The 22,522-nt window shown below is 43.5% G+C and overlaps 1 protein-coding gene across 1 annotated transcript in view; it reads right to left on the reverse strand.

Annotated features, from left to right (window-relative positions):
* The window catches only part of KLHL6 (kelch like family member 6), a 109,226-nt gene that overhangs the window by 34,665 nt on the left and 52,039 nt on the right, over positions 1-22,522 (reverse strand). Inside the window, exons 4-5 of the mRNA XM_077488370.1 lie at positions 6,214-6,451; positions 1,597-1,799 (exon numbers count right to left, since the gene is read on the reverse strand). Coding sequence (XP_077344496.1) covers positions 1,597-1,799; positions 6,214-6,451 — 441 coding nt within the window. The remainder of the gene's footprint in view (positions 1-1,596; positions 1,800-6,213; positions 6,452-22,522) is intronic.

Raw genomic sequence — 22,522 nt, forward strand, 5'->3', positions numbered from 1 at the left:
CCGCCTTCATCAGAGCTGTCCGATCACACTGCAGCAGGCACTGGGATGGTCTCAGCCAACTCCGGACCAAACCAAGCATCAGAGTCATATTTTTTACTGGCAAACTTTTACTTTTACTGGCTTTTACTGGCAGGAGAAAAATTGCCTGTTTTTTACTGGCTGCCAGTAAAAATACTGACGGTTGGCAACACTGCCTACATGACACCCCCGATTTCATTTTTTCATGACATGGCTCCTAGCATAGCATGAAATATATTTCTCTATAGAAAAAGGAGAGATGTGCTGCTTTAATATGCTCCTATGGTATGGTCAGCAAATTTGAACAGTGAAGGGAAAGTTACACTTCAACCCTTTTTCAGTATGGTATAGCTCTTAGCAACCAATCAGTGTTTTTAATAACCGTAGTAAAAAAAGTGATTGGTTGTTGAGGGTTAAAGCACTTTCAATCAACAAGCCAACATGTGTACAGCAGAAGATCACAAGCAACACAGTTTATTTATTTATTTAAGGTACTTATCCAGTTCCCGACCGGCGCACGCCGATCTACGTCGGCAAAATGGCATGGGCAGGCATATTGGCGTACAGGTACGTCCATTTTAAAAAGCCGCCCTGCCATTGCGTGCGCACCGCCGGCGGCGCGCTTGCGTGCCGGTCGGGACCCCTGTGAGTCCGGTTGTGGGTCTCGCGGACTCGATCGCCGCTGGGATACCCGTGATCGCCTCACGGGGCGGCTGAACGGGGAGATGCCGTTGTAAACAGCATCTCCCCGTTCTGCCTAACAACAAGTGACGCTGATCTCTGCTTCATGTGATTGGAGCAGAGATCAGTGTTCACTAACACAAAGCCCAGCCCCTCCACAGTTAGTAACACGCCCCTAGGAACACGTAACCCCTACACTTCCACCCCCTGGTTAACCCCTTCACTGTCGGTGTCATTTACACAGTGACAGGAATCACTGCATTTGTATAGCACTGATTACTGTATAAATGAAAATGGCCCAAAAATGTGTAAAAAATGTCCGATGTGTCTGCCATAATGTCGCAGCCACAATAAAAATCGTTGATCACCGCCATTACTAGTAAAAAAAAATAAAAAACTATTAATAAAAATGGCATAAAACTATCCCCTATTTTGTAAACGCTATAACTTTTGCGCAAACCAATCAATAGTCGCTTATTGCGATTTTTTTACCAAAAATATGTAGAAGAATACGTATCGGCCTAAACTGAGGGAAAAAAATGTTTTTTATATGTATTTGGGGGATATTTATTATAGCAAAAAGTAAAAAATAATGTGTTTTTTTCAAAATTGACGCTCTATTTTTGTTTATAGTGCAAAAAATAAAAACCGCAGATGTGATCAAATACCACCAAAAGAAAGCTCTATTTGTGGGGAAAAAAAGGACATCAATTTTGTTTGGGAGCCACGTCGCACGGCCGTGCAATTGTCAGTTAAAGTGACGCAGTGCCAAATCGCAAAAAGTGGTCTGGTCTTAAGCCAGCAAAATGGTCCGGTCTGAAAGTGGTTAAATAGCGCCGTCAATTTCCTCAGCGCTTTACATATATTGTACATTCACATCACATAAATCACACTTACCTCTGTCCAACAGTTGTGAAAAGGATCATATGCTTCAACGCTGTACATTCTCTGGTTGCCATCAAAGCCACCAATTGCATAAACTTTACCACACAGTGCCGCCATTTTGTGCCTCCACCTGCCCACATTCAGAAATTCTATTTGTATCCATTTATTGAGAGAAGAGTTATATTTCCAAACTTCATGCTGTGTTTCTTTTCCACCTAAAACAACAAGTCATTTTGAAATAAGGTTTGTGGACGTTGATAAACATTTAAACTGTGGCACAAATAGGAAACTCTCACCACATAAGACAATACGAAGAAATATGTGCGTAAATACATACAGCACTCTATACTATAGATATACACCTTTTGCAGTGAATATAAACCAAAGATACTGATAAATATATACGATAAAAAACAACCAATGTATTGATGCTCAGGCATTTTTTTTTCCGCAGGAAAAAATGTATATAATGGCAAGGGGTGCTGGGGTGTGCTGTAGGGTCTATTGTTGGTCTATTGTTGCTGGCTGCTGGGGGATCTATTGTCACTGGGGGCAATCTGTTGCTGCTGGGGGGTTAATTGTTGCTTGGGATGATCTACTAATAATGTAGGGTTCTATTGTTTCTGGCTGCTTAGGGTATATTGGGGCTGGCTGCTGGGAAATGTATTGTTACTGGCAGGGGTCTATTGTTGTTGGGGGGGATCTGTTGTTGCTGGATGTGGAGGATCTATTTTACTGCTTTTCTTATTATCATTAACCACTAGACGACCAGCCACCGCAGTTATACTGCTACACATTGGCTCCCCTGGGCAAATCGCTGTAGGTATACATCAGCTTATTTAAGACCACTAGGGGGCACACGCACACGCCCTTGACTCGGCGACGAAGCTGATGCACGTGCCCAGTGGCTGCGATGTTCACCGGGCATCTGCGATCACTCCTGAGAGACACAGAATGGAGGTCTGTCAATATAAACAGACAGATCTCCATTCTGTCAGGGGTGAGGAGACACATCTGTTGGTCATACTAAGTAGGAACAGCGATCGGTCTCCTCCTTCAGGCAGTTCCATGCCCCCACAGTTTGACTTACTCCCTAGGACACACATTTAACCCCTTGATCAGCCCCTAGTATTAAGCCCTTCCCCGCCAGTGACATTTATACAGGAATCAGTGGCTATTTTTAGCTCTGATCGCTGTATAAATGTCAATGGTCCCAAAAAAGTGTCAAAAGTGACCATCTGTCCGCCGCAATGTCGCAATCCCAATAAAAATTGCAGATTCGCCACCATTACTAGTAAAAAATAATAATAATAATAAAAATGCCATATATCCACCCCCTATTTTGTAGACCCTATAACTTTTGAGCAAACCAATCAATATACTCCTATTGCGTATATTGATGAAGAACTAAGGAAGACATTTTTTTCTTATATTTTTGGGGTGGGGTGGGGCTGGGATATTTATTATAGCAAAATGTTAAAAATATTGCTTTTTTTTCAAAATGTATGCTCGTTTTTTGTATATAGTGCAAAAAGAAAATCGCAAAGGTGATCAAATACCACGAAAAGAAAGCTCTATTTGTGGGAAAAAGGATGTCAATTTTGTTTGGGTACAACTTCTCACAACCACGCAATTGTCAGTTAAAATGACACAGTGTCAAATCACAAAAAATTGTCTGGTCAAGAAGGGGGCAAATCCTTCCAGGGCTGAAGTGTTTAACAAATTCCATACAAATTATTTATCACCACAAAACAGTACAAAAAATTGTGTAAAAGCCAGTTGAAGGATTAAGCCCGCTTTTGTTACACAAAGCCACAGGTTTTGATTCTGTTATGTTACAACCTTAGGCACTGTGCAGGCCAGCTGCCAGCATCCAAACAACTGCTGACCTCATTGGTTTATAAGGAGGACATTGAGCACCTGTACAGCATCCTTGTCTGTATCTGACCCCCCGCCGCGCTCTGTCAGCACTGAGGTCAATGTTAGCTGCATGGGGGAAGAGAAAATGTGGAAGAAGAAATGCTGGAACACTAGTCAGCACTAGTGTACAAAAGTGTATTAGCTTTGAAAGAATAAATCACCTCTAATATTGGGTGTTCTATGTGTATGGATGCTGTTGCAATATGTACAAATATTAGCTTAGTTTTACATTTTAGAATGGGTGCCTCGATATCGTCCATCATTTTATATTTCAATATTTTTATTGGAAGAATAGTCGGGTTCAGGATAGCCAGACACTAGACATATTGGAGTTAAGTTTTCAGAACATCACATAACAATATAGAAAAATAAACAGTATGGCCATAATACTTAACCATCAACCATTGTAACAACAGAACATAACAACTGTGGTATGTAACCAAAAACTGACTGGGTTTAAAAATATTTCCCACGCTACGTTCCAGAGTATCACCGTCTGAAGGAATGGTAGACATCCACAGTTCCAGGAGGTCCCAATTGCGGTCTTTGGGACAATCCTAGGACTCATGATCGCATGAGGCCTCATGTGTGATCATCTGTATTGTGTATAAAGTTTCTTCATCCATCATTTTAAAGGGTGCCTTGCCTGGAAAAAGTTTGAGAAACCCTGGCTTTGATGCAGGGCTGGTGCAAGGATTTTTGCCTCCCTAGGTGAAAGTTTATTTGCTCCACCCGTGCCCCCACCCACTTTGCCCTGCCCCAGTATGTGTTGGAGGTGGCGGGGGTGAAGATTTATGCACGCGCCTCTCCATCTATTTCTTCAGCCAAGGTCCGAAGGCCTGCATTTGTGCCTCTGGACCCAGACTAAAGACAAATAGTGGCACCACTGGCTCGCCTTCTTCATGCCAGCTGTGGTCCGCAAGTATATGGACAGGATAGGATAGTATATGGACAGGCTAGGGTAGTATATAGACAGGCTAGGGTAGTATATATACAAGTTAGTGTAGTATACGGACAGACTAGGATAGTATACAGAAGGGGGGAATCTCACCGCTCCAGGAACATGCACAGATGGTGAACCTCTCTCTCGGTTCGGAAGCCGTAGGTGCTGGCAATTGCTGATAGCAATGAACAGGAACAAACTCTGGACTGCTGCACTACTACTACATAGCACTACTGCTAGTGCAAAATGTCAGCTCTTTTGTCTGCTGTGTTCTTTGTTTTTTTATGTGATTTTTTTTAAATAAAGAAAGGCGTTTTTTTCAAGAGTGCGGCAATCCAGAATTTGTTCCTGTTCATGGGATAGTATACAGACAGGCTAGAGTAGTATATATAGACAGGCTAGGGTAGTATATGGACCGGCTAGGGTAGTATATAGGCAGGCTAGGGTAGTAAATAGACAGGCTAGGGTAGTAAATAGAAAGGCTAGGGTAGTATATTTACAGTCTAGGGTAGCATATAGACAGGCTAGGGTAGTAAATAGACAGGCTAGGGTAGTAAATAGACAGGCTAGGGTAGTATATGGACAGGCTAGGGTAGTATATAAACAGGCTAGGGTAATATATGGACAGGCTAGGGTAGTATATGCACAGGCTAGGCTAGTATATAGACAGGCTAGGCTAGTATATAGACAGGCTAGGCTAGTATATAGACAGGCTAGGGTAGCATATAGACAGAGTAGGGTAATATATAGACAGACTAGGGTAGTAAATAGACAGGCTAGGGTAGTATATAGACAGGCTAGGGTAGTAAATGTAAGGCTTGCCCTATGTTGATCCGTGATCATAGTATATTCCTGTGTTCAGGGGATTTCTTTAGTAGGCAGACACTGGTGTGGCTCATATTCTACATACAGTATAATAATAAACACACACGGTTCCATGTGGGACTGTCATAACAGACGGTCAGGTGATTGTTTCCACCAATCAGGTTCCCTCTGCCCTATGACCCCCAGTACAAAGTCCAGGTACTTCTCCCTTCTGCCCCCATTACCTCCCCTCAATCAAAATTTCCCCAGACAAGTCCCACTCACCTTCCATGGAGGAGGCTGCATCTCGGCAGCTTGTCCTCTTTGTCTGGAGCTGAGAGCACAAGGTAGCAGCAGCCCGGAATGCAGATCACCTCTGCCAGCTCTCCGCCCCATCACTCATGGCTCCACCCAACTGGAGAGCCACACCACCGAACCCTGCCAGCAAAACGCCATGGAGCGGCTCTGGCAGAGTTTTGAAGAGGCGGGGGTGTGGCTGGGAGACGTGTGTCCCAGAAAAGAGCACCGACAGCCCGCTTAGAGCAGTCCTTCTGCCTGGAAGGGCGGTGCCCCCGACTGATGTGCGCTCTAGGCTGGCGCCATATCTTGCCTATAGGTAGTGCCCGCCCTGATTAAAGGTTACATTATCCTCCTTTACCTGTGATAAGAAGCTTACCAGTGGAAACCTCCTGTTCTCCAACTATACAAGCAGAGGATCTGAGGCCTTGTACTTGTCCTTTGCAATCACGCAAAATTATCTGTATTCTCTTTTTGTCTTGGAAAATCTTAATAAACATTAATTGACAAAAAAAGCAGAAAATGAAAGCGAAGAAAACCTGAATGGATAATTATTCAACTATCAACATGTTGCCAGAAATAAGTACTGCATATTGTTAGATGGACTCTGTATTGCCAGGTAATCAAATAAAAAAAAACATTTGCTAATACATTATCATACATGCCTGAAATGTAGACTTCATTTTTAAAGGTAATGCATGCAAATTCTACCCATTTTTTCGGTTCACTTTCACTTTCTTGTTCACACACTGGTAATTTTGCAACCTCCAGACGACTTCTTCTTAGGGGATCTAGGCAAGTTACTTCAGTAACAAACCTTTCATCTTTAGTGCATCCACCAATTATCATGAAAACCTCAGACTGATACTCATGAATCCGTGGTTTTGTCCTTTCCGAAATTATCTAAAAAATGAAAAGAAATTGTTTGGGTTTAACAATAGAAGCTTAGTCAAAAATTTAGAAATTGGCATATGTACATATGTTACAACTAGGACACAGACACGTGGCCCCAACAAGTGGCTCATTGTTGTCTTCTAGCTCCTGCTTATACACTTTGCATAAATATGAAGTTCTGCAGAAACTGCCCATTGTATATAATATCATGCAAAAACCACAGTAGAATTTTTACAGGAGGGGAGTCAAACTACCTGTGGCGGCCCGCCCATAGGGGGGGGCCGGGCGCCGCCCCCCCTCTCCCTAGGTGTAAAAAAAAAAAAAAAGTTAAAAAAAAAAAAAAGTTAAAAAAAAAATAAAAAAAAAACGGGCCCTTTAAGACATTTAAAAAATAAAAAAAAAATGTAATTTAACAATTTAACATAGTGTACTGTGGCGCCGGTCACAGTGCACTATGAGAAGCGCCACGTCGATGCAATCACAAGATTGCATCCATGGCGCTTCATTTGCGGGTTAAAAACCCGCCTTGCGGCGCACTGCAGAACGCTGACTAGCTTCCGCCCGTAAAATCACTGTGATTCTACGGGCGGGAGCATTGTCATTCTTAGACAGGCAGTCACCTCCGGCTTTCGGCTGCTTCACGAGTGACGTAGGCAGCTCCGTTCCTTAGCCCGAGCGGAGCTGCCAGACAGTGAGAGGTGAGTCACCGCATAAAGGCTTTCTAGCTTCTACTTTGTGGAGAATGTTCGTGCATTTAGCTGAATGAATGCAAAAAGCTTTCACAGCCAGAAAGGTTTCCCCAGGCCAGGCGACTTTTGCCGTGGCCAATCAGAGAATGAGCTCTGAAGGGGGAACTCCACGCCAAATTTCTGAAAAAAAATTTGACGTGGGTTCCCCCTCCGAGAGCATACCAGGTCCTTAGGTCTGGTATGGATTCCAAGGGGAACCCCCTACGCCGAAAAAACGGCGTGGGGGTCCCCCCCAGATCCACACCAGACCCTTATCCGAGCACGCTACCCGGCCGGCCAGGAAAGGGGGTGGGGACGAGCGGGCGCCCCCCCCCCCGCCTGAGCCGTACCAGGCCGCGTGCCCTCAACATGGGGGGTGCCTTGGGGGAGGGGGGCGTGCGGCCCCCCCACCCCAAAGCACCTTGTCCCCATGTTGATGAGGACAAGGGCCTCTTCCCGACAACCCTGGCCATTGGTTGTCGGGGTCTGCGGGCGGGGGGCTTATCGGAATCCGGGAGCCCCCTTTAATAAGGGGGCCCCGGATACTGGCCCCCCACCCTATGTGAATGAGTATGGGGTACAATGTACCCCTACCCATTCACCTGTGAAAAAAGTACAAAAAAAAACACAACACAGGGTTAAAATATTTTATTGCACAGCTCCGGGGGTCTTCCGTCTTCGGGGGTCTTCTCGCCGGACTCCTCCTCTATCTTCTTATAGCTCTTTTGCTAGCGGAGGAGTCCGGCTTTCTTCCTCGCCGCCGGCCTCTTCTCCCGACTTCGGGGGTCTTGTCCCCCTCTCGGTTCTTCTGCCGGGCCACCGCGCCTTCTTATAGCTCTTTTAGAGGCGGTGGCCCGGTCTTCTGCCACCGCCGCCGCCGCCGCCGCCGCCGCCGTTCTTCTTCTTCTTCTTCTTCTCCTTCTTCTCCAGGAGATGTTGCCTCGACGATCTCCCTGGCCGGAATGCCAGGGACGCGTTGCGCTGCCACTTATATAGGGACAATGGGGCGGTGTCACATGGGTTGATGTCACATGGGTTGGTCACATGGGTTGATGTCACAGTCGCCCCCCGCCCGCAGACCCCGACAACCAACGGCCAGGGTTGTCGGGAAGAGGCCCTTGTCCTCATCAACATGGGGACAAGGTGCTTTGGGGTGGGGGGGCCGCACGCCCCCCCTCCCCCAAGGCACCCCCCCATGTTGAGGGCAAGCGGCCTGGTATGGCTCAGGAGGCCCGCTCGTCCCCACCCCCTTTCCTGGCCGGCCGGGTAGCGTGCTCGGATAAGGGTCTGGTGTGGATCTGGGGGGGACCCCCATGCCGTTTTTTCGGCATAGGGGGTTCCCCTTGGAATCCATACCAGACCTAAGGGCCTGGTATGCTCTCGGAGGGGGAACCCACGTCAATTTTTTTTCAGATTACATAAGGGGCGTGTTTTATGAGAAGTGGGAGGGGCCAAAATGATGGGCGGGGTCATGATGGGCGGGGTCTGGCGCCCCCCCATCCAAAAACTTCACCAGCCGCCACTGCAAACTACGGGGGTTATTTACTAAAGGCGAATCCACTTTGCACTACAAGTGCACTTGGAAGTAAAGTCACTGTAAATCCGAGGGGGACATGCAAGTAAAATAAAAAACAGCATTTTAAATTGCACATGATTAGATGATAAAATCAGCAGAGCTTCCCCTCATTTCAGATCTACCCCTCAGATTTACAGCGACTGCACTTCCAAATGCACTTGTAGTGCAAAGTGGAGTTGCCTTTCATAAATAACCCCCAATGTTTTCTCTATAGAGGTCACTTGAAAATCTCCCCCAAAAAAATATTGCATTTTAGCAAAGAGTGCAGGGCACTGGATACAGTGTAGAAACTCTTATAAGTATAGTGTATTTTAGTACGTATATTTAATGTATATTGTAAAGTTAACTTTAAAGTTATTTTAACCATTCGGCCTCCAGAAGGTTTTACCTTCATGACCAGGGCATTTTTAGCTATTTAGCACTGTGCTAATTTAACTGGCAATTGCTCGGTCATGCAACACTGTACGCAGATGAAATTTATAAAAAAAAAAAAATCACAAAAATTGATTTTTGGTGGTATTTATTCACACCTGGGTTTTTTATTTTTTGCTATAGAAACTTAAAAATATAGAAAATCATGAAAAAAAACATGTTTTTCTGTAGTTTCTGCTATGAAATTTTGCAAACAAAATAATCTTTCTTCAGAAAAAATTTATTTGGCTAAAATTTTTTGGTAAAAACAATCCAAATCGGTGTATAATATTTAGTCTGTATGAAAATTATAGAGTCTTCAAACTATTATATTTATATATATATATATATATATATATATATATAGACATAGATATATATATATATATATATATATATATATATATATATATATAGACATAGATATAAAGATATATACAGGCATACCCCACTTTTAAGTACACAATGGGGTTTATTTACTAAAGCTAGAAAGTGCAAAATCAGGCTCACTTCTGCATAGAAGCCAATGAGCTTCTAACCCCAGCTTGTTCAATTAAGCTTTGGTAATAAAACCTGGAAGCTCATTGGTTTCTATGCAGAAGTGAGCTTGATTTTGCACTTTCAGCTCTAGTAAATAAACCCCATTGTGTACTTAAAAGTGGGATGTGCCTGTATATATGTATATATATCAATCATATATTTGAAAATATATTCTGATGTACTAACTGCCTATCTCATTTTTTGAGGCCCTAAAATGCCGGAACAGTACAAATAGCCCCCAAATTACCCTTTTTTGGAAAGTAGACAGTCCAAAGTATTTAGTAATGCATGCATGGCAAGTTTCTTGAAGTTGTAATTTTTTGTCATAATTTTTTAGAAGATGAAGAAATTAAATTAAAAAAAAAATTATTTCGCAATTTTTTTTTTAACATATTGTCACCAGTGTAGTACACTGTCGTCATATGACTGTTGTGGCAGTGATCAGGGATACTGACTGGTGCCAGTATGTAAAAAAAAAAAATTTGTATTCAATTTTTTAAAAAAATTCATTGCTTTTTTTCTTTTTTTAAGATATGATCAGTTTTTTTTTTTTTTTACAGTGTGATTGCTTGTTACAGTGATGATCACTGTAACAGCATTTGTTTAAACTGTCATGACTGGCTTCCATTCATGACTCATTGTTTACTATTATGATTCTGTGATTGTGCACAGCTAATCACAAAGTACAGGGTGCTGTGATTGGCCCAGGTACCATGTGATAGCTATGGGCCAATCACAGCATCACAATAGTAAGCAAGCTTTCAGGAATGGAAGCCATTCATGACAGTTTTGCTTACATGTAACCATTTAATGGTTATGACATAGCTCCCAACTGTTCCTGTTTTCGAGGGACTGTACCTGATTCGGAGCACTGTCCCTCTTTCTCCTCATTTCTCCCTCATTTTGGTCTGATCCATATAGTTGTATATAAAATGCACTTTTCTTCTTTCTAATAGTGTTTCCCAATGCTAAACCTTTCATCCCATTTCTAAATTTCTGCATTTATACATTTTAAAAGCCAATATAAAGGAATAGTAGTGGTAAAAAAAAAATCCTTGTGGATTTAATTAACCTTTTTTTTTGTTAAGGGGGTGTGGCAGGGGGTTGTGTCCTATGCCTACATACGTTTGTTAGTAGGTGTCCCTCATTTCCATCTCAAAATGTTGGGAGGTATGTTATGATTGGTCACCGCCGGACACAATGGTCATAGGATTGCGGTGCTGCATGCCCCAGGACTACATTCACATATGTTAGTGTGGCATACTCAGGCAATTTTTTTTTTTTTATGTTTTTGAGTACAGTTTGTTTTTTTACATGTTTTAGAAGCTATGTGCCATACAGGACCTTCTTTGGGGCAGGATTGCAGGAAGCCCTGAAAAATAACATAACTTACAATTTTTCCAATTAAAGTCTGAGGAGCCAAAAATGCCTAAACTGTCCCAAAAAGTGTCTCCTGTACTTTTTTGAGTGACAGGTGTCGGAGCACTCAAGTGTGAACAGGCACCATTTAAAACAATGTTGAGGCTTTTGTAGCTTTTGTGTTATAAAATGCTCAGGTGTGAATGTTTTTAGTGTCTAGTTTATTATTTCTAAATATTATACAGTATACAAGGATCAATAACACACAAACTAACAATCTACTTGTTTGTTATGAAATGGTTATATTAATAATATTTATTATATAATAATTTAGAAGATACATAATGCTATTAAGATTAATGTATGTTCTATTTGACTGATTATTATGCGTTCATGCTTCAGAACTGTCAGCAGGTGGAGACAGAGGACAAAGAGACACTAAATCACACATTGAACTCATTTTAAAGTCCTATGAGAGAAGCAAGAATTCAGCAATAAATTATCATACCATAGGAATATCTGTTTACATTAGTCTGCATTTTGCTTTTTGATGCATTTTTGGCAAAAAAAAAACTAACAATCAGTGGCATATTTCATCTTCTCTAACCCTAACAGGCTAATGGTGACTCAAGAGTTTTACATGTGCATGATATTCTAATGTACTGACTGACTCTCATTTTTTGAGGCCCTAAAATGCCAGAACAGTACAAATAGCCCCCAACATAACCCCTTTTGGAAAGTAGACAGTCCAAAGTATTTAGTAAAAGGCATGGCAAGTTTCTTGAAGTTGTAATTTTTTTGTCATAATTTTTTAGAAGATGAAGAAATTAAATACAATTAATTTTTATTTCGCATTTTTTTTTTAAACATATTGTCACCAGTGTAGTACAGTGTCGTCATATGACCGTGATCAGGAATACTGACTGGTGCCAGTATGTAAAAAATATAATTTTGTATGATTTTTTTTTTTTTTATTTCATTGCTTTTTTTTTTTTTTAAGATATGATCAATTATTTTATTTTTTTACAGTGTGATTGCTTGTTACAGTGATGATCACTGTAACAGCAATTGTCCACACTGATCTAATGATCAATGGCATAGTTCATCTTCTCTAACCCTAACAGGCTAATGGTGACCCAAGAGTTTTACATGTGCATGAACACCTCATCTATTTCAATCTACTTGGTCCTGAGGCAATATAAAGTCTCACCCAAATTTACCAACTGTAATTAATATAGTAGCTGGAAGCTGGAAACTGTTGGAGTTTAAAAGTTTAAGGCCTGGTTCACACTAGTGCACAGTAAAAGAATCATATAATTTACGAAACAAAAAAAAAAGAATCATATGGGAAATTCTATTGTTCTCAATGGTATCCATTCTAATCAATGTGACTCAGAACCGTGCAATTTTGGAAAAGGTTCATGCACTACTCATATGTGATTTACAGTACTACTTGGCCCCATTGAATGTGTAAAGTTGCATTAAATTCAAACCACATAAGCGCACTGTAAATAGTATCAAAGTCACATGGCAGTAGTGTCAACTGAGCCTAACACAAGCTCGGACTTCACGACGGAAAATTGTGTGATCGGACTGTGTTATCGGAAAATCCGATCGTGTGTGGGCTCCATCGGACTTTTTCCATCAGAATTTCCGACACACAAAATTTGAGACCTGGATCTAAAATTTTCCGACAACAAATTCCGTTTGTTTAAATTCCGATCGTGTGTATACAATTCCGATCAAAAAGTGCCACGCATGCTCAGAATAAATTAAGAGACAAAAGGTATTGGCTACTGGCCTCTTTATAGTCCTGTCTTACGTGGTTTACACCACCTTGTTCTGAACGATCTGATTTTCCGAAAACTTTGTGCGACCGCATGTATGCAACACAATCCATCGGAAAAAATCTGACGGATTTTTTCGTCAGAATGTCCGCCCGTGTGTACAGGGCATAATACAGAGACTTCTAGAACTTTTACTAAAAACAAAAAAATACTAAGTGAACATAGTGTAACTGTGATGATACATTACTTTCTGATATTTGTCTTAACTGTAATTCTCCTACAATATGATGAGGCAAAATTAAAGTGGAAGTGAAATTAAAACTTATTTCACCAAAAGCCCCTCATCCTTCCCACCACATTAGTAATGAGAAGTACAGAACTCAGATTATATATTTCATTGCTCAATTGTGGCAGACTTAAGCGGCTCTCTGGCTTTTTTTTTCATTTCTTTTTCTTAAGCCCCATACACACTATCAGATATTCTGCTGATATTTTCATTCAGATTTACCAAAACCATATAATATGAGGTCAAACCCGTAGGAGTTTCAATTTGTATGCAATCAGGCAGGTCCTTTTAATACATGGATTTGGTAAATCTGATGGAAAAAATCAGCAGAAAATCTGATAGTGTGTCTGGGGCTTAACGCGACATGTACTGCACAAGCACTAATCGGCTCAGCTGCAGAGGCTTCTGTAGGCTGCCCATAGACCTGTCTACATACAAATGAAGTTTGCTTAGCTGAATACCATTCAAAGTAGAAAAGAGGTCAAAGAAACAGGGATTGCAATGACCACAGGATTTATTATAGTGTTACTAAACCCACCGCAAATACAATCAGTCTGTATATGCAGTAAAGCATGTTATGCTCACTGAGGAACCTAAGGGGTTAATCCTCTGCATTGTATAAAATAACTGTTTGATCCTGTCTTCTCTGGTCCTCCCCTTCTTCCACAGTCTCCAAACCATCTCCTGATAGAATAGAGCCTTGGGGGCACTCTGCACAAAGGCGCATTTCTAACTAGTGCATTCAGAGATTCAGCTTAACAATTTCACTGGACAAACATCTTTTCAAAAGCTTTGATTCCTAATTTTCACAGTCCCCTTTAAACTGAACACAAATATAATTTCAGAATGGCTGTGTCATGAAGGAATCTTGAGAAATAAGAAATTAAAGTGAATGTAAAGGTTGCTTTTTTTAATAAAAATGCTAGACTTTGTCTGTGAAATGTTTTTACTCAGAGCAGCTTTAAACTTCCTCTTCTAGAGTCCCCCGCTGGTATTTTTTCCCCCAGAGGATGCTGGGACTGTGACATCATAATGGACGGGGACATCATCCTGTGATGTCCCTATATAAGTCGCCACACACCGCGTCCCTGCCATTGTGACCGGAGACAGCGACGAGGCAACATCTCCAGAAGAGAAGAGAAGAACAGAAGAGAAGAACAGAAGACAGCGGCGACAGAAGACCGGGCCACCGCTTGTAAAAGAGCTAGAAGAAGGTGCGGTGGCCCGGCAAGAAGAACCGAAGAGGGGGACAAGACCCCCGAAGAGGGGGACAAGACCCCCGAAATCGGAAGAAGAGGGCGGCGGCGAAGAAGAAAGCCGGGCTCCTCCGCTAGTGAAAGAGCTAGCAAAAGAGCAGAAGATAGTGGAGGAGTCCGGCGAGAAGACCCTGAAGACGGAAGAAGACCCCCGGAGCTGTGCAATAAACTATTTTAATCCTTGTGTGTTGTGTTTTTTCTTTTTACATTTTTTTCACAGGTGAATGGGTAGGGGTACATTGTACCCCATATTCATTCACATAGGGTGGGGGGACGGGATCCGGGGAGGCCCCCTTATTAAAGGGGGCCCCCGGATTCCGATAAGCCCCCTGCCCGCAGACCCCGACAACCAACGGCCAGGGTTGTCGGGAAGAGGCCCTTGTCCTCATCAACATGGGGACAAGGTGCTTTGGGGTGGGGGGGGCGCGCCATGTTGAGGGCACGCGGCCTGGTATGGCTCAGAAGGGGGGGCGCTCGCTCGTCCCCACCCCCTTTCCTGGCCGGCCGGGTAGCGCACTCGCATAAGGGTCTGGTAAGGATCTGGGGGGACCCCCACGCCGTTTTTTCGGCGTAGGGGGTTCCCCTTTAAATCCATACAAGACCTAAGGGCCTGGTATGCGCTCGGAGTAGGAACCCATGCTGTTTTTTTTTAAATTTGGCGTGGAGTTCCCCCTTAAGAGCTCATTCTCTGATTGACTGCAAAAGTTGCCTGGCCTGGGGCGACTTAAAGTCGTGTTGTAAGTCACCTCAAATCGTGTCCAAGTTGTGTTCAAGTCATGTCCAAGTTGCCTCCAAAAGTCGTGTTGAAAGTCATGTTGCCCCTGTGTGAATCGAGCCTCAAGAAATGAGATAGGCAGTCAGTGCATTAGGTGTGATCAGATGTGATCATTTTTCAATGATTTGCACCATAGCTTGTAGACTCTATAACTTTCAAAGAGACTAAATAATATCCACTAATTTGGGTTATTTTTACCAAAGAGATGTAGGAGTATACATTTTGGCCCACATTTATGAACAAAAATGACTTATTTGCAAAATTTTATCATAGAAAGTAAAAAAAACAGAAAATTGTACCATACTTACCGTAATTTTCTTTTCCTGGTGCCTATCCATGGCAGCATACCTGTGACAAGCTCCGCCTTGGCTCCTCCCTCAGGACTAGTGAATATTATAAAAGAAAAGGTTAGTACAGCCCCCGCATTCTCCGTAATATAGAATACCGAGGGTGGGATTGTATGCTGCCATGGATAGGCACCAGGAAAAGAAAATTACGGTAAGTATGGTACAATTTTCTGTTTTCCTGGTGCCTCCATGGCAGCATACCTGTGACAAATAACTAGCTGAGATGGGTGGGATGCTTAGAAGTCTATTTTAAAGAAATTATTATTTAGAAGAAGCGAGGGCTGATGTGACTGCCTGTCTGCCAAACTCCACCGATGCAAGAGCTCCTGGGTCCACCCTGCAATGTTTCAGAAACGTATGTCGGGACGACCAAGTCGCTGCCCCACAAATAGTTTCAATTAACACATTCGCTCTTGCCGCCCAAAAGGCAGAAACTGCTCTGGTGGAGTGCGCCCTGACCGCCAAAGGGGGTTCCAGCCCCTTTGTCCTGTACACCTTGTGAATGAGTCTAACGATCCATGAGGCAATCGTTCTTGCTGACGCCTCCTTGCCTTTCTTTTTACCCCAGGGAATTATAAACAGCCTGATGGAATCCCTGAATGATGCTGTGGCCTGCAGATAGCATTTCAAAGTGGAGGCAATGTCTAGCTCATGAAGAGAACCAGAGTCCTGTTCTGAAAATGTTGGGAGTGCCCAAGGTTCTGACATGTTTAAGGATGATGCGACTTTGGGAATAAATCCTCGCACTGTTCTGGGTTCTACTCTGTCCGGATAGAATATGATATGATTATGATCTGCTCCTAAAGCTTGGAGCTCTGAAATCCGTCTGCCAGAGGTTATAGCTATCAGGAAGGCTAGCTTCTAGGCTAGATTCCAAAGCGATGCTGACTCCGAAGGGGCAAAAAGGTGGACTGGCTAAGGACTCTAGGATAATAGCAAGGTCCCAAGTGGGAAAAGATTGTTTAGTTGGCGGTCGGATCTTTTTGACAGCTTTGAAGAATTGTATTATTAATGAGTCTTCGGCCCATCTTCTACTGGTTTGCCAATGAAAATGCTGATACCTGTACTTTTAGTGTACCTAGTGCAAGACCTAGGTCTAGGCCTGCCTGCAAAAACTCAAGAATTTGAGAGGATGATGGGGAATCTGGATCACAGCTTCTGCCAATCATGAAGGCCCTGAACTTTTGTTTGTGGATGGTTTTCTTGCCTTGAGCGGGGTTGCGATCACTTTGTTGGAACACCCTAGAGATTGGAACCTTTCCCTTTCAGCTGTCAGATGTGAAGATCCAGCCTGTGGGGATCTGGAAGGGTGTGACATCCTTGCGAGAGGCGAAGAGGTATTATTGGAACCTTGACTGGAAGTCGGGTACTTAGATACATTGCTGTGGGGAACCAAGGGCGTGTTGGCCAGTACAGTAGGACCGTTATCACTGTCGAGGTTTCATAATCATAAGCCTTGACAGGAATCTTGGAATGAAAGGCCGTGGAGGGAAGGCATAGGCCCGATTGCATGCCCAGGGGGCTGAGAGGGCATCTAATACCTCCGCTTGGGGTTGAGGAAGCCTTGAGATGCACCTTGGAAGCTTGGTATTGAGTGCTGTTGCAAATAGGTCTATCTCGAGGGGACCCCACTGGTTCACTATCCAGTCGAAAATCTCCGGGTGTAGAGACCATTCGTTGGCATCCGCAAACTTGCGGGAAAGGCGGTCGGCCCTCAAGTTGAGATGGCCGGGCAGATAAACTGCCCTCAGGTCCTTTAGATTCCTTTCTGCCCAGAGTATTATGGGTTCCACCTCCTTCAGGAGGGACCTGCTGCGTGTCCCCCCTTGCCGGTGTACATAGGATACCGCAGCCCTGTTGTCCATTCGGAGGAGAACAGGTTTCCCTGTAATCTCGAACCTTAGGGCTAGTAACGCAAGGTAGGCCGCTCTGACCTGCAGGACATTCGACACCAGGCCTGTTGTATGGAAGGACCATCTACGCTGCACTGAGATCCGGTTGCAGTGTGCTCCCCAACCTGCTGCACTGGCATTGGTATTAACTGTGATCCAGTCGACATGCCCTAACGGCGTGATTTCAGAAGTGTCTGTTTCTTCATCTACCAATGCAGACTCCTGAGCATCAAGGTCGTCAAGTGTATGGGTTGGGATAGATACCACCTGTTCCACAGTCTTTTGCCAGCAGTAGAAGGTCGTCCAAGTAGTGGCATACCCGAAGCCCCAATTCTCTCAGAGGGGCTATGATGGCAATTGGGGTCTTTGTGAAGACTCTTGGCGATGCGCAGAGGCCCAATGGAAGACTCTGGAATTAGAGATGTACCTGCCCCACCGCCAATCTCAGATACTTCTGGAAAGGAGGGAGTTTGGGTATATGCAGGTAAGCGTCCTGCAAGTCTATTGACAACATCCAGCCCCCTGATTGGTCTACACAAATAATCGTTCGTAGTGACTCCATTTTGAATCTTACTAGGAAGAAATAACGATTTAGACTTTTTAGGTCTATCACGGGTCTCCACCCTCCATTTCTCTTGGGGACTGGAAACAGGGTTGAGTAAAAACCCGAAAATCTCTCTGATGGAGGCACTGGAACTACCGCTTGCTGTTACTGCAAGGAGAGAAGAGATTGCTGTAGCACTTCCGTTTTTTAGGGGGGAACCTTGACACCCTTGTCAGGGAGAAGAGGACCTTGGGAGGTTTGTCTAGGAACGGCCCAAAATGGCCATATTTGACTGTGGAGACTACCCAAGAATCCCTGCACTTTTGCTCCCAGATCTTTGAGAAGTGTTTTAGCTTGGCCCACACAGGAATCGCTTGGGCTGGCCAGGCGTCGAAAGGATATAGTAGAATCCTGTGGGTTAGGCATTGGTCTCTGTCTTCGGGTTTTGAGGAACGTGGACTGTGTGCTTTCCCAATTATGCCTGAAGCCTTTTCCCTGCCTGGACTATCGGTAATCCTTATTCTTGGAGTATTGAAATATAGGTGCGATTGTCCTGGAGCGCCTAGATCACCTGTCTTGGGGTAGCAGGCCTGATTTTCCACCAGTGACTCGAGAGATGTCCTTGTCCAGTTTTTTTCCCCCAAACAAGGCTTCACCATCAAATGGTATCTTGCACCAGTTCTGTTTGGAGGCGATATCTGCTGCCCACGGTTTCAGCCACAAAGCCCATTTGGCCATAACTGTGTGGAGCATTGCCCTTGCGGAGCAACGAATTGAATCGATGACGGCTTCACCAATAAAGTCTGCTGAGAACTTCAGCTCATCCAAGGCCTTGATTATATCCTCCTCTGGGATGTCCTGTTGGACTGCTGACTCTATATTATCTGTCCAGACGCGTAGCGCATTGGACACTGATGTCAGGGCTATGACAGGTTTACAGGCGTTGTCTGCCATCTGGAGTCTTAAAAGAAGTTGAGTCTTCCGGGGGCAATGTGACATTCTTTGCCAACCTTACCACTGCTGCATCGACCACTGGAGAACCCTCCAGCATTGCGGAATCAGGCTATGAGAGAGGGAATAACTTTCCCAACCGATTAATAGAGAACATTTTCTCTGTCTTTTCCCACTCTTCCTCAATCACATCCCTGATCTCGTCCATGAGAGGAAAAAACGGAGATCTGACGTTTGAGAAAGGGGAAGTACGATTTAGACTTCTTAAACCTTTGTGTTGGTCTCTCCCAGCCGATCGCTTGTTTAGCTGCCTGTACATAAGGCTGGACCATAGCGAAAGCAAAGCCAGAGGCATCTAGGTCATCAGATGATTCCTCTGAGATGGCATTCTCTTCCTGATGTTTAGAGGAGGATGCCGGCGACAGACGAAAAATTCCACTTGTGGACATCCCCGGGATGGAAGCCTCAGCCTCAGCCGTTTGCTCCTGAGGAGGAGACGCTGGTTGTTGCGTCGTCATTGTGGCTACCAATTCCGCAAGGGAGTCCTTTACTGCTTTCTTAAGTAGGTCCGCCATTTGCAGACCTTCAGCTGCATCGTCCCTGAGGCAATCTCAAACAGATCAGTTTGTCTGAAAGTGGGGCAGCTCCACATGTCTGACATCTTGGAGATCTAGGTCTCGGGGAGCATGAGTGATGGTGCCTTTTTGGCCGATGCTTTCTGCCACTTCTATAATCCCCATGCCAGGACGACCTGTCTCTGCTGTGACTGGAGTCATCATCGCCTTCATGTCGCCTTGAGGTCCTCTTAGACATCTTCTGGCGTACAGGACTGAAATACATAAAGTACCAGCCTGAGTGCACTCTTTTTTTTTTTTTTTTTAAAGTGTATCAACTTACCTGGACGTAGGTCCTTACCTCAGGTGTAGAGTAGGATCTTGTGCGGGTGGCGAATGGCTCATACTAGACGGATTAGCAGAAGCAGCAGCTAAGAAAAGAGTTTTAGAGGAGAAAAATCAACCAACCGTGTCCTTGACTGGAAAAAAGGGACTTTAATAAATACATCTAAAATACGTCTAAATCTACATTTTGTCCTCCTGTCCTTTTTTTTTTTTTTTTGGGGGGGGGGGGGATTTAAATTATATATATATTTAAAATTTTTTATTTATTTATTTATTTATTTTTGTAAATAAAATAACTTATTTAATTATTATTATTATTATTTTTTTTTTTGTAAATAAAATAATTTATTTAATTATTTTTTATTAATTTTATTTAATAATTTAATGTTTATTTAATTTTATACTATTTAATTAATTAATCCATCTTCTCTTTTTTTTTTTTTTTTAACTCAGAGTTGCAGTTCTCCCTGCAGCCACAGGCGTTCCACTGAGGCCATCAGGGAGATAAACAGTAGAACAGGAGAGGCAGGGCACGCCTCTATCCTGTCTTTGAGATTTTGAGGGCACAGACGTCACTGTGCCCTTATCAAAGATGGCCACCGCGGCCTCCGAATCCACTGCGCATGCGCCGATCGGCGGACCAGTAAGCTAGAAGCCTCACGCCGCCGGCGCATGCGCAGAGCACGGCGGGGAACGCCGAAAGTTAAATAAAACGCCGGCGCTGAGCGCGCGCGGCTCCTATGGAGCCGGGAATGGCGACAGGGGCTAAGAGGGGCGACAGGGGCTAAGAGGGAGAAACCAACAAATGGGAGGTCAAAAGAAAAGAAAGAAATGGAAGGTTGGGGAGGGGAAGAGAGCAAAAGAGAGAGGGAAGAGAAAAGGGAAAAGATAAAGATATAAAACCTAAAAAAAGGGAAAGGAAAGGAAGGAAGAAAAGAGAGAAGGAAAAAACAAAGAAATGTAGAAATAGCTGCTGCCTCCGTTACCATGAATGAGCTGGTGCCTGATCAATTTGCAGATAAAGCTCTTACTTAAGAGACAAACTGCTTGTCCCAAAAGATCCTACAGAAGGGACTTCCAACCTTATAAGCGCGTTTAGCTGCCCAAGAGAAGGAACTGCGTCCGGGAGAGGCTTGAACCCGGACGGACGCTGCCGAATGCAGAAGGTAAGGACGCCGACCAGGATTCACTGCCATGAGGTATGAGGAAAAAAAGGAGAATGCGGGGGCTGTACTAACCTTTTCTTTTATAATATTCACTAGTCCTGAGGGAGGAGCCAAGGCGGAGCTTGTCACAGGTATGCTGCCATGGATAGGCACCAGGAAAAGTGTTTTTTTCAAAAATTTTGCTCTTTTTTCACTTATGTCGCAAAAAATAAAAAACCCAGTGATGATTAAATACCACCAAAAGAAAGCTCTATTTGTATGAAAAAAATAATAGAAATTTTGCTTGGGTACAGTGTTGCATGACTGAGTGGCATTCAAAGTGTGAGAGCGCTGAAAGCTAAAAATTGGTCTGGGAAGGAAAGGTGTATAAATGCCCTGTATTGAAGTGGTTAAGATAACCCTTAAGATAAGTAATTCTTGATACTGAACTGTAGGGATTATTATTTTCCCAGTCCCTGTCATCTGGCAGTATTTTGTAGTTTTAAAAAACATAGACTTTGCTCAGGGACTTTAGGTTTCACATCACCTGCCAGTCACTGTTGAGTTCCCAGAGGTCTGTGCCGGTGGCTATGGGGCTGTGGATTCTGGCCAAAAAGCTGACAAGAATTTGTCATCACTGAGTTGAGCATAACTCTGACAAAGCAGCCTGTTCCAGAAGGGTTTTTAGCTGAGGGGAAAGTCTTCTGTGAGCAGGTCGAGTGCCTGGCATGAGAGGTCCCAGGGCCAGAGCCTTAGCCTAGAGACACCTTTGGACAGGCGTCGTGCCTGGTGCTATGCTGACTCAATCTGTCATATGCTAGAGTCATCACTGGAATGGAAACATTTCTCTGTATTATAGAGATTGACAGAGGTTGAGAAAGGCTACTCTATGAGCTACAAGTGCTGTATTAAAGTCCAAGTAGAGAAAAGCTGCTGCTCACAGCTGATATTCTCCTGCAATGGATTTTGTACAGGAATAAAACCCTTTTGCAAGGATTGAGTGTGCAGCCATCCTATCTTTTGTGTTTGAAATGCTGTATTAACATGGCAAAATGTCAAAGAAAGTTGTGGCAAACTATACCATCCAACAGCAGTAATGCATCATCCAACAGTAGACCTACTTGCTTAATGCCTCCTCTCATCAAGAATTAATTTTTCTCTCCAGCAAGGTTTCATGGCCCCCCTTTACCCAACATGGCTTGACAACCTCCACTGCCTTCAGAGAACTTTCCAGTTCCATTGATGCCAAAGCTGGCCTACACCAGTTGAATTTTGTTTTAAAAAAATCATTTTCATTTTCAGAGTATTTGATTTTCTAATAGCTAATGGGATAAAATCAACAATCGTTTTTGAGTATAGTGATGAAAAAATCTGAAAATGAAGTGATGAAAATTCTGAATTCTTTTATCCAGAAAATTCCATTCATTCCTAAATCAAATGTTAATAGCAAACAGAGGATTGAAGCATTTTTAAATTGCATTAATCAAGTCTCTGATAAGTAGAAAATGCACACGACCACCACAGGGTCCATGCTTTGAGGAATTTAGCATGAGAGTCATGGAGGATACTGATCATCTTTTCATG

Source organism: Lithobates pipiens, unplaced genomic scaffold (assembly GCF_037356315.1).
Source record: "Lithobates pipiens isolate NorthernLeopardFrog02 unplaced genomic scaffold, aLitPip1_a1.2 Scaffold_18, whole genome shotgun sequence".
Classification (NCBI taxonomy): Eukaryota; Metazoa; Chordata; class Amphibia; order Anura; family Ranidae; genus Lithobates; species Lithobates pipiens.